This window comes from Somniosus microcephalus, chromosome 13, assembly GCF_052327205.1.
Source record: "Somniosus microcephalus isolate GS21.2 chromosome 13, FLI_Smic_1.0, whole genome shotgun sequence".
NCBI lineage: Eukaryota > Metazoa > Chordata > Chondrichthyes > Squaliformes > Somniosidae > Somniosus > Somniosus microcephalus.
The window spans coordinates 61,325,253-61,339,370 of NC_140999.1; the positions used below are offsets into that span (position 1 = coordinate 61,325,253).

Genomic DNA, 14,118 nt, shown 5'->3' on the forward strand with positions numbered 1-14,118 from the left:
TTTTGATAAATTTATGCCCTCTGACTCACCAACCAATGAAGACAATTATTCCTTATTCACCTCATCAAAACCCCGTATAATTTTGAATGCCTCCACCAAATCTCCTCGACATTGAATGTACAGAACATTTGATCAAATAGCTAACATTATTAGAGAGTGCTGTGGAGAAACTGGAACAAGTCCAATTAAATAGCTGTGTCTGCCAGAAATCCCAAACCGCAAGAATCAGGCCACAGCCATATTCAATCCCAGGTGGATTGGACATAACCACGGCCCAGCACAAAGCCCAGATTTAACTCCGGTGAGGAAGGCTCCCAAAATAATCACTATGACAAGAAAATTCAGAATGCATAAGATTCAGAATGAAAAATCCAAAGCAGGATTGTATTTGATTATTGAAACACCAGGGTGAAACCAATGCAACCGTATCCTAGTGACATCCAAGAGACGAGTGTAAACTATACATCCACAGCGCTCGAGACTTTACAGGTACATAGCTGTAATCCTATGCTGTGTATCAGTAAACTTTGCAAACAAAATTAAAAACTGTTCCCAGAACTGTACTCCCTTGAAGTAGAAAGATTGGAAGTTATCTGCAAACTACACCATCTCTGAGAGGGAGATTGCCTTCTAGGGCGTTCATTTTTATAATGGGAAAAAAAAATCCTACACAAAAATAGGCACTGGGCTCCAAAGTGCCATGGGGGCAGTAACCCTTTTCAGAGATCACTGCCATTGACACCATCATACCATCCATATGACCTTCCTTTCCTTGCCTGAATATAGAAGACATTTCTTTATATCCATCATGAGTTCAATGCCATGTTTAGTCCACAACTCCACAAAGTGTCTTACGTACACATATTTGAGCGTAGCTAAGGTTCTCAGTGAGCTTCTCTAAACTTACTAGACTTCACAGTTTCCCCAAAGCAGTCAAGTACTGTACTTCAAATTTCTGGCAGGGCATTCCATGTCCTTACAATCCCCAAACCTCTCCCTTCATTTTTTGATAAATTTATGCCCTCTAGTTACTGACTCACCAACCAATGAAGATAGTTACTCCCTACATCAAAACCCCGTATAATTTTGAACCCCCCCCCCCCACCATCAAATCTCCAACACTAAACACATGGAACATATTGAATTTGATCAAATGCCCAATTCTGGGCTCTCAGGTGGGAGTTCTGATAAGCCAACCAGTAAGCAGGAATTTAAACTGTACAAATGCCGAGCATTCCATCACCCTCTGAAGAAAGGGTTAATGTTTTGGGTGAACTGGATCTTTTGATCAAGACCAGCTGGAGGGGGGGCACGGCTCCAACAGTGGCCTGCTGGCTGGGAAGGTGCAGAATTACAAGGAAAGTCCAAGGAGTTGCGTCCAAGGCTTCATCTTAAACAGAGAAATCTGTAGCGATCTGCTTGGGTGTCGACACCTTACAGCCACAGATTCAGAAGGTACTTTGTGAAAGCCCAGGGTGCAGATGTGAATCAGAAGGGATGTACTTTGCGTTGGGAGTTAGTCCCTTGGATGTCGAATATGAGGAGTTTAAGAGTTGAAAGTGATTAATCACATAGAAGGAAGCATTCATCAGGTGTAGTTAGTCTCTTGGAGATGCTGCTCGATTGAATTATGGCAATGAAATTATTTTCATGTAAAATGACCCAGATGGAGCTTCAGGGCTGGGCATGAAACCTCTTAAATCATGAAACACCATAAATTGTAAATCAAGTCCCTTTCATTCTTGCTTTCCTGGCACTTGTGTGGGCTTGCAAATCAGCACTGATCTCTGCCAGCAGCCTCAATTCGTAAATTATAATATCCCTTAATATTGGAGAATCCCCCTGGAGTGAAAAGGGTAACCAGGTGGATTATTTCCTGATCTAAGCATCTCTTAACCTTTTCCATTCATCCATATGAAATTAGCCAAGAGATCTCTGGAAAAGAAGATGTGCGTAATTCTGGCAGTAATAGCAAAAGATTTTTCAGCTAAGTTAGACCATTAAGGACCATATGGGGCCACTAAAGGATACTAGGGCAGATTCAAACTGATTCTCAGGTTATGGCAGAGCTGCTGAACAACTATTTCGCACCAGTCTATACTCCTGTAGATGATGCTATGTCCGAGATGAGGGATGCTCAGTATTGAATAGCATTGTTATTAAAATAGATAGTAATGACATCGTGGATAGATTAGGAAAGTAAAAATTTAATAGGGCTCCAGGTCTGGGTAATATTCATCCAAGGGTGATTAAATAGATGGGATAAGTGCTCCGTGAGCTCCTTGCCCGCATTTTCAACAGTTCAATAGAATCGGGGATAGCTCCCTTAGACTGGAAGCTAGCTCATGTAGATCCCATTTTCATAAAAGGGGACAAATCAGAATCAGGGAACTACAGGCCTATCAGCCTGACATCCATTATTAGGAAGGTGCTAGAAGGCATCGTAAGGGGAGGTGAGTTTATACTATGTAAGAGTAGGAATAGACTGGATGTCAGCTGGTTCTTCTTTTCCCAAAGAATTCTTTTATGCCTGCAAGAGGGATCTGGATCAGTTCCTGACTGGGGCAAAGATCGCATCATATAGATGGCAAGTGTCTGGGATCTGGAAATTACAGTTTGAGTATCATGCATCTCAGGTCTCAAGTATTCTTAGCTAATTAACTAACTTTCAACACCATGGCCTGCAAAATATTTATGTCTTACAGTTTCAGTGTGCCCAGCTTAATTTATTTGTTAAAGTCATAAACCTGTCCTGTAATAAAAATTTTGGCAAAGAATTTGTAATATAACTTGAGCCTCAAAGTATCGCTATTCACCTATAAACATAATGATGTGGCCCAAGATACGTTAATCCACATCTAAGAATTTAAAGATGGATAACAAGCCATCATGTTTCACATTCAGATAAAAAGGGCAAAAAGAGTTGGAGGGAAAGTGCAGCAAATATCTGAAATTATAAGGGAGTCATCTGTGCCAAAGGGGAGAGAGTACTAAAGATCTGACAACCACCTCAGGACATCAAACATCCTTGTAGGGCTTAGCATCTAGGAGAGGTACCAGTGCTCCTGTTCCAACACAGCATATGGTGCCATTACTTACCATTTATTTACAAACTCTTGAAAGTCCTGTGTAAATACACCAATGGGGAGTTTAGGAGGAGGCTGGAAGGAAAAGTAACAAAATGGTCAGTAAAAAGCACTGGAAATAATAGGATTTTTCTCAGCACACTGCTGCCAGTTGGCCATTCATGCTGCATTTTTGCACATCAGTTCACGTAAACCTTCTGGACAGCTCCAGTGTGCTCAGTACCATTTAAAGTTGCGTTTTTAAGTGACCACGTTTCCTTTGAGACTCAATTATTTTTGGACAACCAGCATGTGGATGGTGTAAACAGTAACATTAGCATTCCGGCTCAAAGTGATTTACTGTAATTCAACTTCCATTTGTGAACTAGTGTTTACACAAAAGCAAAGTTTTAACGTATAGAAGTCCTGAACACAAGGATTTGTTCACTGGGTTATATTTTAGAATGCGAATGATGGGGTGAGTTACTACTTAAGAGGTAAAAGGTTGGTCGCTATTCTTTGCATGTAGCTTGGACTCTACATTCCAAAGGAAAGACAAGATTGGCAACTGTCCATGGAGAGTTTTCAGGCTGGAGCCAAGCAATATCTTCTTGCTGCATCAATATAGTCAGTCTTGCTCAGCCATATATCGTTTTTGACCAAAGCATCTTAACCTAACATTTCTTGGGAAATTTGTAGACACCACTTTCTTAAAGCTTAGCTCTCCATGGCCAACATTTCTCCCTCAAGCGCCAAGGGATTAACTGGCCATTCATCTCATTGCAGTTTGTGAACCCATGCCATATGCAAAATGGCTGCTGCGCTTGCCTATATAACAATCACTGCACTATAATTCATTGGATGTTAAATGCGTCAGAGAGATGGGATGAATGCAAGTCTTTCTTATAATCAACTGACCAACCACAGAAATGTTGGGGCAACGTAAAGGAGACGGAAACACCGAGTAATGGGTCTTCGCTCCCTTTTTCCTGAGCTTTGTGCCTGGAGAATGCGTGGGCTCCAGGGACAAAGTTCAGGAAAATTGGCCATAAAATCTCTTAAGCGTAGCATAACCCCAGTAATGCTTTTGGGAAAACCGTGGATATGGTAGTAGCTCTGCTGCTCCTTCATCAGCAGGTCAAGGGGTTTATATGCTGAGTGGGGCCAAAAACAGCAGCTCGCATGGACAAATCAAGTTTTTGCTAGCCAAAGGCTTGACTTGGAGAGTCCATAAATTGATGCAGTACAAGATGAGGTTTCCAAGCTGGAGCTTAGAATAGTTTCTAATATGGAGGGTGTGGGAGGGGAGGAGGGAGGGAGGAGAAAGAGAGAAACCCAAACCCTAAAGATGTTGACCAATATAATTTGGCTTTTACAAAAACAACAGTTTTTCAAAGATTGGTTCATACAAGGGGCTGATCAGCTTGTGTTGCAATGAATGCAGGTGGAACAAACAGTTAAAGACAGCAACAGGGGGAGGACTTCTGGATGCAGTAAAAGGTAAATTATAGGATTGTGCCTGATTTTTTTTTTTTTAAATAAGAGAGGGGCATCTCTCTAATATTCTCCAGATGTATCTCAGCTTGCTCATGGTAGGCAGAGTATGAATAAAGAATTAGCAACTGGTAGATTTTAAACAGAACTAAAATAACTTAAAAGCACAAAAAAAGGAACCACTTTTCATACACCTTTCAGATCATGCTACCAAACATTTATCTGCTGTCTTTAACAATTTGATGAAGTGAGCCTTTATTACTATAAAGACACTCAAAAAAAAGTACAAACCTCATTCACAATATAATCCAGAAGTTCAAAAATAGCCATGGCTGGTCGACTGTCCATCCCGTGCCCTGCACAATAGAAAGGCAACAAGTCAGCTGAAGTACTGACATCGCTATTCTACACAAGCAGGTCTGAGAACCCATCATCTCAGCTGTGTTCAAAGGCAAAATACTGCAGGTGCGAGAAGCCTGAAATAGAAACAGAAAATGCTGGAAATTCCGTTCGGTCCACAAGCGTGACCCCAAGCTTCCGGTCACTTGCCATTTTAATTCTCCATCCCACTCCGACCTCTGCTTCTTACACTGTTGCAATGAAGCTCAACGGAAGTTCGAAGAACAGCACCTCATCTTTCGATTAGGTACTTTTACAGCCTTCCGGACTCTCTGATTTCCATAACTTCAGATTTAAAACACTGCTCCCATTTTTTCCGATAGCAGGTGCTGGCAATGTTTCTGCTGTTGCCATTTACAGCTCCTCTAGACACATCTTTTGTTTCTTTACTTGTCCCATTATCACTCCCTTTTGTCTTGCACCATCATCCCTTTTGTCATTTAATCACTCCTGCATTCCTATCACAGACCTTCTCTTTTGTTCTTTCCTCCCCCGCCCTTTCTCTACTTCTTAAACTTGCTTAAATCCTGTTACATCTGTAACATTTTCCAGTTCTGACAAAAGGCCATCGACCTGAAACATTAACTCTGTTTCTCTCTCCACAGATGCTGCCTGAGCTGCTGAGCATTTCCAGCAGTTTGTTTTTATTTCAGCTGTGTTGTTGTTGGAAGGAGCCAGATAGATAGCCATTCACCCCTAGATGGAGTGCACTGGTGGGTGGGTGGGGGGGCGGGTGCAGAGAATGGATGGCCAATTGCCTCTTGCCATTCCCACTGCAGCTCCTACAGCCTGGTATATCGGCATTAGCGGTAGCTTATACTGAGGGTGATCACCTGCATTATCAAGGAGAACAATAGTACAGAAAATGGCACCACGTCGATAAACCTATTAATGCAACCTTTACTCAAAGTCATGCTTTCTGTAGCTTCAAAATGCAATGATTTTCAAGGACTGATTTTTTTTTTTTTTTTATAAAAACAAAGGGAGCTGCGATCTGGAATGCACTGCCCAAAAGGGTGGTGGAAGCAGATTCAATAGTAACATTCAAAAGAGAATTGAATACTTGAAGGGATTTTTTTGTTTAAAAAACAGGGCTATGGGAAAGAGCTAGGGAGTGGGATTAATTGGATAGCTCTACAAAAGAGCCGGCGCAGGCATGATGGGTCAAATGGCCTCCTTCTGTGCTATATCAGTCTATGAATCTAACTCTTGATCAGAGAACTATATGATTACGGATCTAGACCCACCCTCTTTCAGAGCATTCACAGTCAAGCCACAAACAACACTGTCAGACCACAGCCAAATTACCGCGTATCTTAAAAGGACAGAAACAACCAACACAGAAACACAGCCCAGTAAGCTGTACAACATTAAAAAATCCTACAGATGGGCCAAAAACAGCACGGAAAAATACCAGAAAGCAATTAGCAATCAATCAACTCAAGCTCTCTTGGACACCTTTCTGGAAAACACATACACTCACAATAAAGAAGGCATAAACCGAGCAGTGAATAACCTAAATAATATTTTTGATAATTTGGCATCAATGTCAAACTTGAAAGTTCGCAAGAATAAACCCAAAACAAAAAACCACGAAAAATGGTTTGATTCAGACTGCCATAACATGAGGAAAAAACTCAGAAAAATATCAAACCAAAAACACAGACAACCAGAAAACGAGGAATTACGCCTTACTTATTGTCAGGCACTAACACAATACAAAAACACACTCAGAACCAAGAAAGAACAGTATATTAAGAATACACTCAGCTCCATTGAGGAATCTATTGATTCTAATTGTTTCTGGGACAACTGGAATACATTACACAAAAAGCAACACGACGAATTGCCCCTTCAAAATGGAGACAAATGGGAAAACCATTTTGAAAAATTATACCAGAAAAACACACTAAGCCCAGAGCAAGATCAAATATGTAAAAAACTTAAAGCTCGAACTGGCCATAAAAGATAACCAAAACCCATTAGACTCCCTAATAACTGAAAAAGAGCTATTTGAAAAACTCAAGGACCTGCGACCAAGAAAAGCTTGCGGTGCAGATGGCATCCTAAACGAGATGATTAAACACACGGACGATAAAATGAAATTGGCTATCCTAAAACTCTTCAACTTGGTTCTGAGTGTCGGTTACTTCCCTGATATCTGGAACGCCCATATACAAAAGTGGAGACAAAGTTGACCCAAATAACTATCGAGGCATCTGTGTGAACAGTAACCTGGGGAAGGTATTCTGTAGTATCATAAACCAAAGACTTATAAACTTCCTTGAGGAGCACAATGTCTTGAGCAAAAGCCAAATTGGATTCTTACCAAATTATAGAACATCGGATCATATCTTCACCCTACACACCCTAATTGACAAACATGTTCACCAAAAAAGCAAAATTTTTGCCTGCTTTATAGATTTCCAGAAGGCTTTCGATTCCATTTGGCATGACGGTCTATTCTTGAAACTTATTGAAAGTGGTGTAGGGGGAAAAACATATGATGTAATTAAATCAATGTATACAAACAATAAATGTGCAGTTAAAATTGGAGACAAACAAAATACTTCTCAGGGGCGTGGCGTGGCGCAGGGCTCGCCCATCTCACCGACACACTTTAATATTTACATAAATGAATTGGCAAAACTACTTGAACAATCTACAGCACCTGGCCTCGCCCTGTATGACTCCAAGGTTAAATTCCTCCTCTATGCAGATGACCTGGTTCTGCTCTCACCAACTGAGGAGGGTCTACAGCAGAACCTGGATCTGCTAGAGTCGTTCTGTCAGACCTGGGCCCTGACAATAAACCCCCAAAAAACCAAAGTTCTTGTGTTCCAGCAAAGATCCAGACATCAGGGAACCAGAATAAATTTCACACTAGGAGCAACTAAAATTGAACAAACTACAAATTACACATACTTAGGCTTAAAAATCAGTTCTACGGGAAATTTTCATCTGGCTGTGAATGAACTGAAAGAGAAAGCAAAAAGGGCTTTCTATGCCATTAAAAAGTCAATCCAAATAGAAATCCCAATTGGCATTTGGCTCAAAATTTTAAAATCAGTAATTGAACCAATTGCACTCTATGGCAGTGAGGTGTGGGGTCCGCTAACACAACAAGAATTTGCAAAATGGGACAAGCACCCAATTGAGATCCTACATGCAGAATTCTGTAAAAGTATCCTCCGGACTCTGAGGAAAACTGCAAACAATGCATGCAGGGCAGAACTAGGCCAATATCCACTACTAATTAATATCCAAAAAAGAGCCACCAAATTTTGGAAACACCTAAAAATGAGCAACCCCCACTGCTATCATTACGAAGCCCTGAAATGCCAAGAGAGGATCATAAAGAAGAGTCCCCTCAGTCAACTAGTCCTGGGACTCAGTGAAGTAACTACTAACACTACTAATAATAACCAGCTCCAGGACAGTCACATCGTAGCACAGAGAATTCGACCCAACACAATTGTCACCAAACAAAAGGAAAAATATCTGACCTATTGGACAGAAACAACAAAAACCCAAAACAAACTCGATTGCTACTTGGCCCTAAACAGACAATACACCATGGCTGAATACCTGACCATGGTAAAAGATAGCAAATTGAGAAAAACCTTGACTATGTACACTTAGTGAGCATAGCCTGGCCATCGAAAAAGGCAGACCTGGCTGCCAAGAGAGGACAGGATATGCTCTCACTGCAGTCAGGGAGTGGTGGAGACAGAGATGCACTTCCTCACAGCTTGTGGAAACTATCAGGGCATAAGGGGGAATTTCTACCCAAAATTCATAAAAATATGCCCTGAATTCAAAAATTTGACTGACGACCAAAAACTCCCATACCTATTAGGGGAACAGAGAAATTGCGTAACTTTAGCGGCAAACTATGTTACAGCTTGCCATAAGCAGAGGGACAACCATTAAACCTAAGAAAAGATTATATGCATATTATGAGTGTATATTTATACACACAGGGATATATCGGTTTATACACTGTATGGATAGATCTGCGTTTGTGTGTTCAACCATAAATGTTTTTTCCGTGCTTTGGCAACAGAAGATGTACCTTGTCATGCCAATAAAGCAATTTGAATTGAATTGGATACGCAAAACTAGTCAGATTTAATTTGTGTTGTGAGCTCCATGACAAACTAGGTCTCTCGCAGAACAAGACCATTTAATGTGCTCCTTGAACAACAATGTCCTTTACATTTATGTAGGGTCATATTTTCTGCAGCTGAACATTGATAAAACTAGTTAATTTGTTCTTAGAAATCCTGTGCTTCAATCAGGAATTCCATATAAATGGAGCATGAGTGATAAGGATATAGTGAAGTTTTATATCTGCTTTAGCCCCTATTCCTACATTACAACACCAAAGGTACCTCATTGGTTGTAAAGCACTTTGGTATGTCCGGAGGTCATGAAAGGTGCTATATAAATGCAAGTCTTTCTTTCTCTTTCTTTCTTTCAGGTGCCTCTAACCAGCAGTTTTAAAGCACAAAACAAAATAAGATGGTGTGACGAAGGCAGAACTCTTCCACTGGCCTGAACGCTCGGATTTCAACTCCAGTACAAATTAGATGGTTACGAGTCCACCTAGATGTGTTCGCGAACTGAATGCCTGAACAGATAATCCCCACTAAGAATCAGTATAAAAGATCAAACTTTTAAGGCCCGATACACTGAAGTATTGATACAAAGTTTTTGATTTGTCTCCTAAACTTTGGTATACAGAGGCTTGACTTTATACAACACTAGTGTGAAATATAGTACTGGTGTACACTGCTAGTTGTTGAGGCAATTTGAGGGAATGAATTAGAGGATCAGACAACAATTTATTGTACAACATTAAAGTGTAATTTTTCCCTATAGCACACTGGTTCCAAGACAATAAATAAGCCTAGTTACATTATTCAATTTGGAAAAAGCTACTAAAAGCTCAGTGAGCAATGCTGCACATACACATTTGTGAGACTACTTTAGGAGAGCTTTTGTGGATCAAAGTTTTTAGGAGAACGCTTTACTCTTCCTTTCACACACCCCCCCCCCCCCCCCTTGTTGCGAAGGCTCCACTGATGCTGGTCTCCATCTAATAACCAGGTTTCTGATTATGGCTGGGTGACCGACTTTCAGATTTTCCCCCTTCTAAGAAAGCAGAGTTGAGATCAGGAATGGGAAATTGCAGGCATCAACCTATTGGTGTCCACTCATGTTCCAGGCAGCAGTAGCAAACTGGTATAGGTTTCTCCTTGCAGTGTGGTCCCTCCAAGCCAGTCCAATGTATGAGCTCCCATTAAATTTAATGTACCTGCTCCGGGACATATTGGGGTGCTCTTCAATATATGTCACTGCAGCAACCTGGGACATAGGTGAACAACCAAACTAGCAAGACACATAAAGCTATCTAGATAAAGGTAGCTAACGGGTAAAAAAAAGAGCCGGGGAGCAGTTTGTACACAAACTACTACCAACCCTTCCTTTGCCTTAGTAATCAGAGATGTACAAGCAGACAGCCCATTTCCAAAAGGAACCAGGCCCAGCATGTAGCCAGTTACCCATCCTGGGGAGCAAATATTTTTGCTGCAAGGTTTGCGAATGGAAGCTCAAACTCAGGTTCTCACTACATAACTTCTCAAGTCCCATGAGGAGTCATCCAGTTTTTTGAAATTCAAGAAATAAATTGGAGGTGACAAATGATTTCTTTTTTAAATTGATGATCACTGGGGTATGATCTACATATCTATTTCTGAAAGGAAGTAACAGTTTTATTATGATATAAATCACTTACCAAGTTTAGCAAGAGGAAAGTAAATTAATTTTCAGCAGAGGATATTTACTAATACATGGACCGTTTCTAAAATGTCCATTTTTAAATTAACCCAGCAATGGATGACAGGAAGCACTTCTAAAGATTGACTGAAGTTATTGAGGCAACAAACTGATGGCAGACGGGTTCGGACCAATCACACACAGAGTTAAGGCGTGAAAAGCATAATTTAAGCAGAAAATCTGCCTAGTTCTTACCACTGATGGGGCGCCCTTGGGCCCTTGCCCTGGGTGACGTGCTGTGTGATTCGCCTCCTGCTCCATCCATCAACGGGCACTGAAAGATGGCCTCCAGCTCCCTCCCATCAGGAGGGGGGATAGGATACCTGCCGATTGCCAGCTCTACCAAGGAAAGCCCCATACTCCAGATATCAGACTGCACAGAGTAATGGGTGCCTTGCAGTCTCTCTGGCTGCCAGGAGAAAAAAGTACAGTACAGCAATTTGTATCGATGAACCAAACAAACATAGCTACAAGATTCAGTGTGAAGTGAATATTTGGCAAAGAAACTAAAATGCACAAAGAAAATGCGAAATGCATTGTGTATCTATACAAGTAACAGAACAGAATTTTTTTTATATTGGGCAAGCTATTCCCACAATACTATATTCATGGAGACGTTTACTTCCTTGTCACCTCCCCCTCTCTGCTGGCTGGAAGGGGACATGTGATTCAGGTAATGAAGGCTGTCACAATTTAATAATTTTGCCAATGTTCCATCATTAAAATTGCTGCTTACAGTTTTTTTTTCTAATTTCTGTGCTGCAGAGTCATTAACAACCATTTTATCAACATGCTTTTCAGTGATATGTTTCAGCAAGGAGACCCCAATTATGTACTAAACTGTATTTACAAATGAGCTGTATAGAAAAAAAGTGAGCAAAGTGATTTCTCCTTCTGTACATTCCTCAGATTTTACTTTATAAATATTCAACATTAGTAGCCTGGGAGGAACGATTGCAGGTATTTAAAAAAAGACTTTTGAATGCTGCAAAGGCTAATTCTGCACTCCCAGCGAGCTATGATTGTAAGGAATATTGAGAGAATCAGTGCTACTATCTTTGACCCATGCCCCCTTCAAGTGTGCTGCCCTATTGGGAGTGCATGATCACAAAATCAGCCCTACAGCATACTAAAATGTCACCAAAATAAGAGTAACAAGTGAAATTTAAAATAGTTTGAAACATCTCATTTTGAAACACGTTTGTTTTCCTTCTTTAGGATGACCTGTAAAATCTAATTAACCTAGATCTCTTGGTGAAGCAGTTCTAAATTGTTAAGAGGTTGTGATCTTTCTACCTTACTGATCGGGCTACATTACAACTTTTGAGTGACCACTTAAGGAGACAGAAGTTTTTTTTAAGCAATGCAACACACAAAGGGTCACATTAAACATCTTATGCCATTGTACACAGAGCTTGAAATATTTGTTAGGTCACCTTGCTCATAAATTGCTAGTTTTTAAATAATAAAACTGTACATAGCTGGTGAAAGAATAAAGACTTACAGACATGTAAGAGCGAGTTCCCACAAAGGAGTTTGCCATCGAGTCAATCAGCTGACCGCTTACTCCAAAATCACAGAGCTTTATCTCACCGCGAGAATTCACCAAGATGTTGGATGGCTTCACATCTGAAATAAAAAGGCAACAGAATTGAGGAAACACAAGTAGTGCAGCCATTTTGGCACCTTTTACATCCCTCTCTGCCTACTTAAAATTGGCACAATTAATTTGATTTTATATATTCTTTAAAGGAATACTCTCGGGATCTCTCACCTTTGAGAGCATCAATGGAAGTAAAAAGTATTTCAACTTTCATTTGAAATCTTACCCCATTTATTAGGATACTGGTCATCAAGACTTCCCTGTGCTTATTTTTGGAGTATTACATCACTTGCAAAACTGATGCAACAGACAAAAATAGCAGACAGGAAAAGGCCAGCTGGACCATTGAGCCTACCCCCACATTGTCGTAATGTGTGAAGCACCACGACTAGACACCCCATACCCACCTGCAGCTATGTAATTTCCTGGGAGAGGCAAAAACAGATAAAAACCCCCAAGAGAAATTAGGGGGAAAAAATTTGGGAAATTACTCCACCGCCCATAAGAGATTGAAAACTAGTCCTGGAGACCACACTGACCATCCTTTTATTGCCTGGTATTTTCTTATATTGCCTGGTGTTTCAGCTACCTTTATTAGACTTGCATGCCATCAATGTGACAGAGATGAAGACTAACTGGACACAATGCTGGGAAGTTAAAAATACAACTTTTAGTTTAGTACCCAGTTCATAGCTGAAGTTGGGGGAAGCAAGACCTGGTGGCAGGATTTATCTCCTGCCTCCTATGGATTGCTGGAAACATCATAGGTTAATTTTCGAATTTCTCTCAAAGACTGCCAAATGTGAGATCACTTCCACCTCGACACGGTTTGGTGGGGCTCTGCATGATGCTTGGGCTTGTGCAGTTGTGTCCTCTGCACCATATTACAGATTCTCAAACTCTCTCCTCAAAAGAATTCCCTTCCCTTTGGCATTAGCTAACTGGTACCTTGTTACTCTTTACATATCTAGTTAGTAAGTCGCAAGTTTTTCAATTCTGGGGGGGCCATCACAGCCGCCCCCCGCCCCAAATCTCTTCATCTCATATCCACCACGATGTTTACTGACTTGATCCCTACTTTCTCCCTCTCCCCACCCTTTCATCTCCGTTTTGAAAATTAGCAACCGTTAGGGTTTCACTTTTGTACCTCTCCTTAAAGCTAGAAGACATTTTGTAAGAGTTTATACTGAATACAAGGGAGAAATTGGCACGACTCATTGCAAAGTGTATGCACAAGTTAAAGCCCTGCATAAGCTCTAAAAAAAAAATTAAAACTGGTGCGTGATCGACAAAAACCAGAGAAGCATTACTAGTAACAATTTCTTATGGTGGAACAGATGCAGAGAGAAACATAAGATGTCGAATAGAAAAAAAAAATGCCCAGTAGGGCACCCATGTGTAGTACGGAAGGGTACTTGCTTTGACTCCTGGTTACTGAAGCTTGGTCGACACCACCTCTGTGGTCTGCAAAGCACGTTTACAAAGAGACCCTCTTTACAGTAGCGCATACAAAATAAAATACAATTACAAAAAATCAATACATTGTAATTACCCAAGAAACTTACTGTACAAATACCAGTACCAAGATCATTATACATTCAGGTTCTATACTAGTATGACTGACTAATTTAGCTTCTATTAACGGGGAATACATCTTATAGGTCAGAGACCAGTGAACAATTACAAGCATCAGAGATCCATCACTAAACAAGTGTC

The 14,118-nt window shown here is 40.7% G+C and overlaps 1 protein-coding gene across 4 annotated transcripts in view; it reads right to left on the minus strand.

The window, feature by feature from the left end:
- LOC147108364 (dual specificity mitogen-activated protein kinase kinase 2) overlaps positions 1–14,118 on the minus strand; it is a 77,126-nt gene that overhangs the window by 12,733 nt on the left and 50,275 nt on the right. For all 4 annotated transcript variants that reach the window (XM_086004962.1, XM_086004961.1, XM_086004963.1 and 1 more), the window contains 4 exons: positions 12,304–12,428; positions 10,995–11,208; positions 4,851–4,915; positions 3,100–3,161 (listed from right to left, as the gene is read on the minus strand). In XM_086004962.1, coding sequence (XP_085861088.1) covers positions 3,100–3,161; positions 4,851–4,915; positions 10,995–11,208; positions 12,304–12,428 — 466 coding nt within the window. The remainder of the gene's footprint in view (positions 1–3,099; positions 3,162–4,850; positions 4,916–10,994; positions 11,209–12,303; positions 12,429–14,118) is intronic.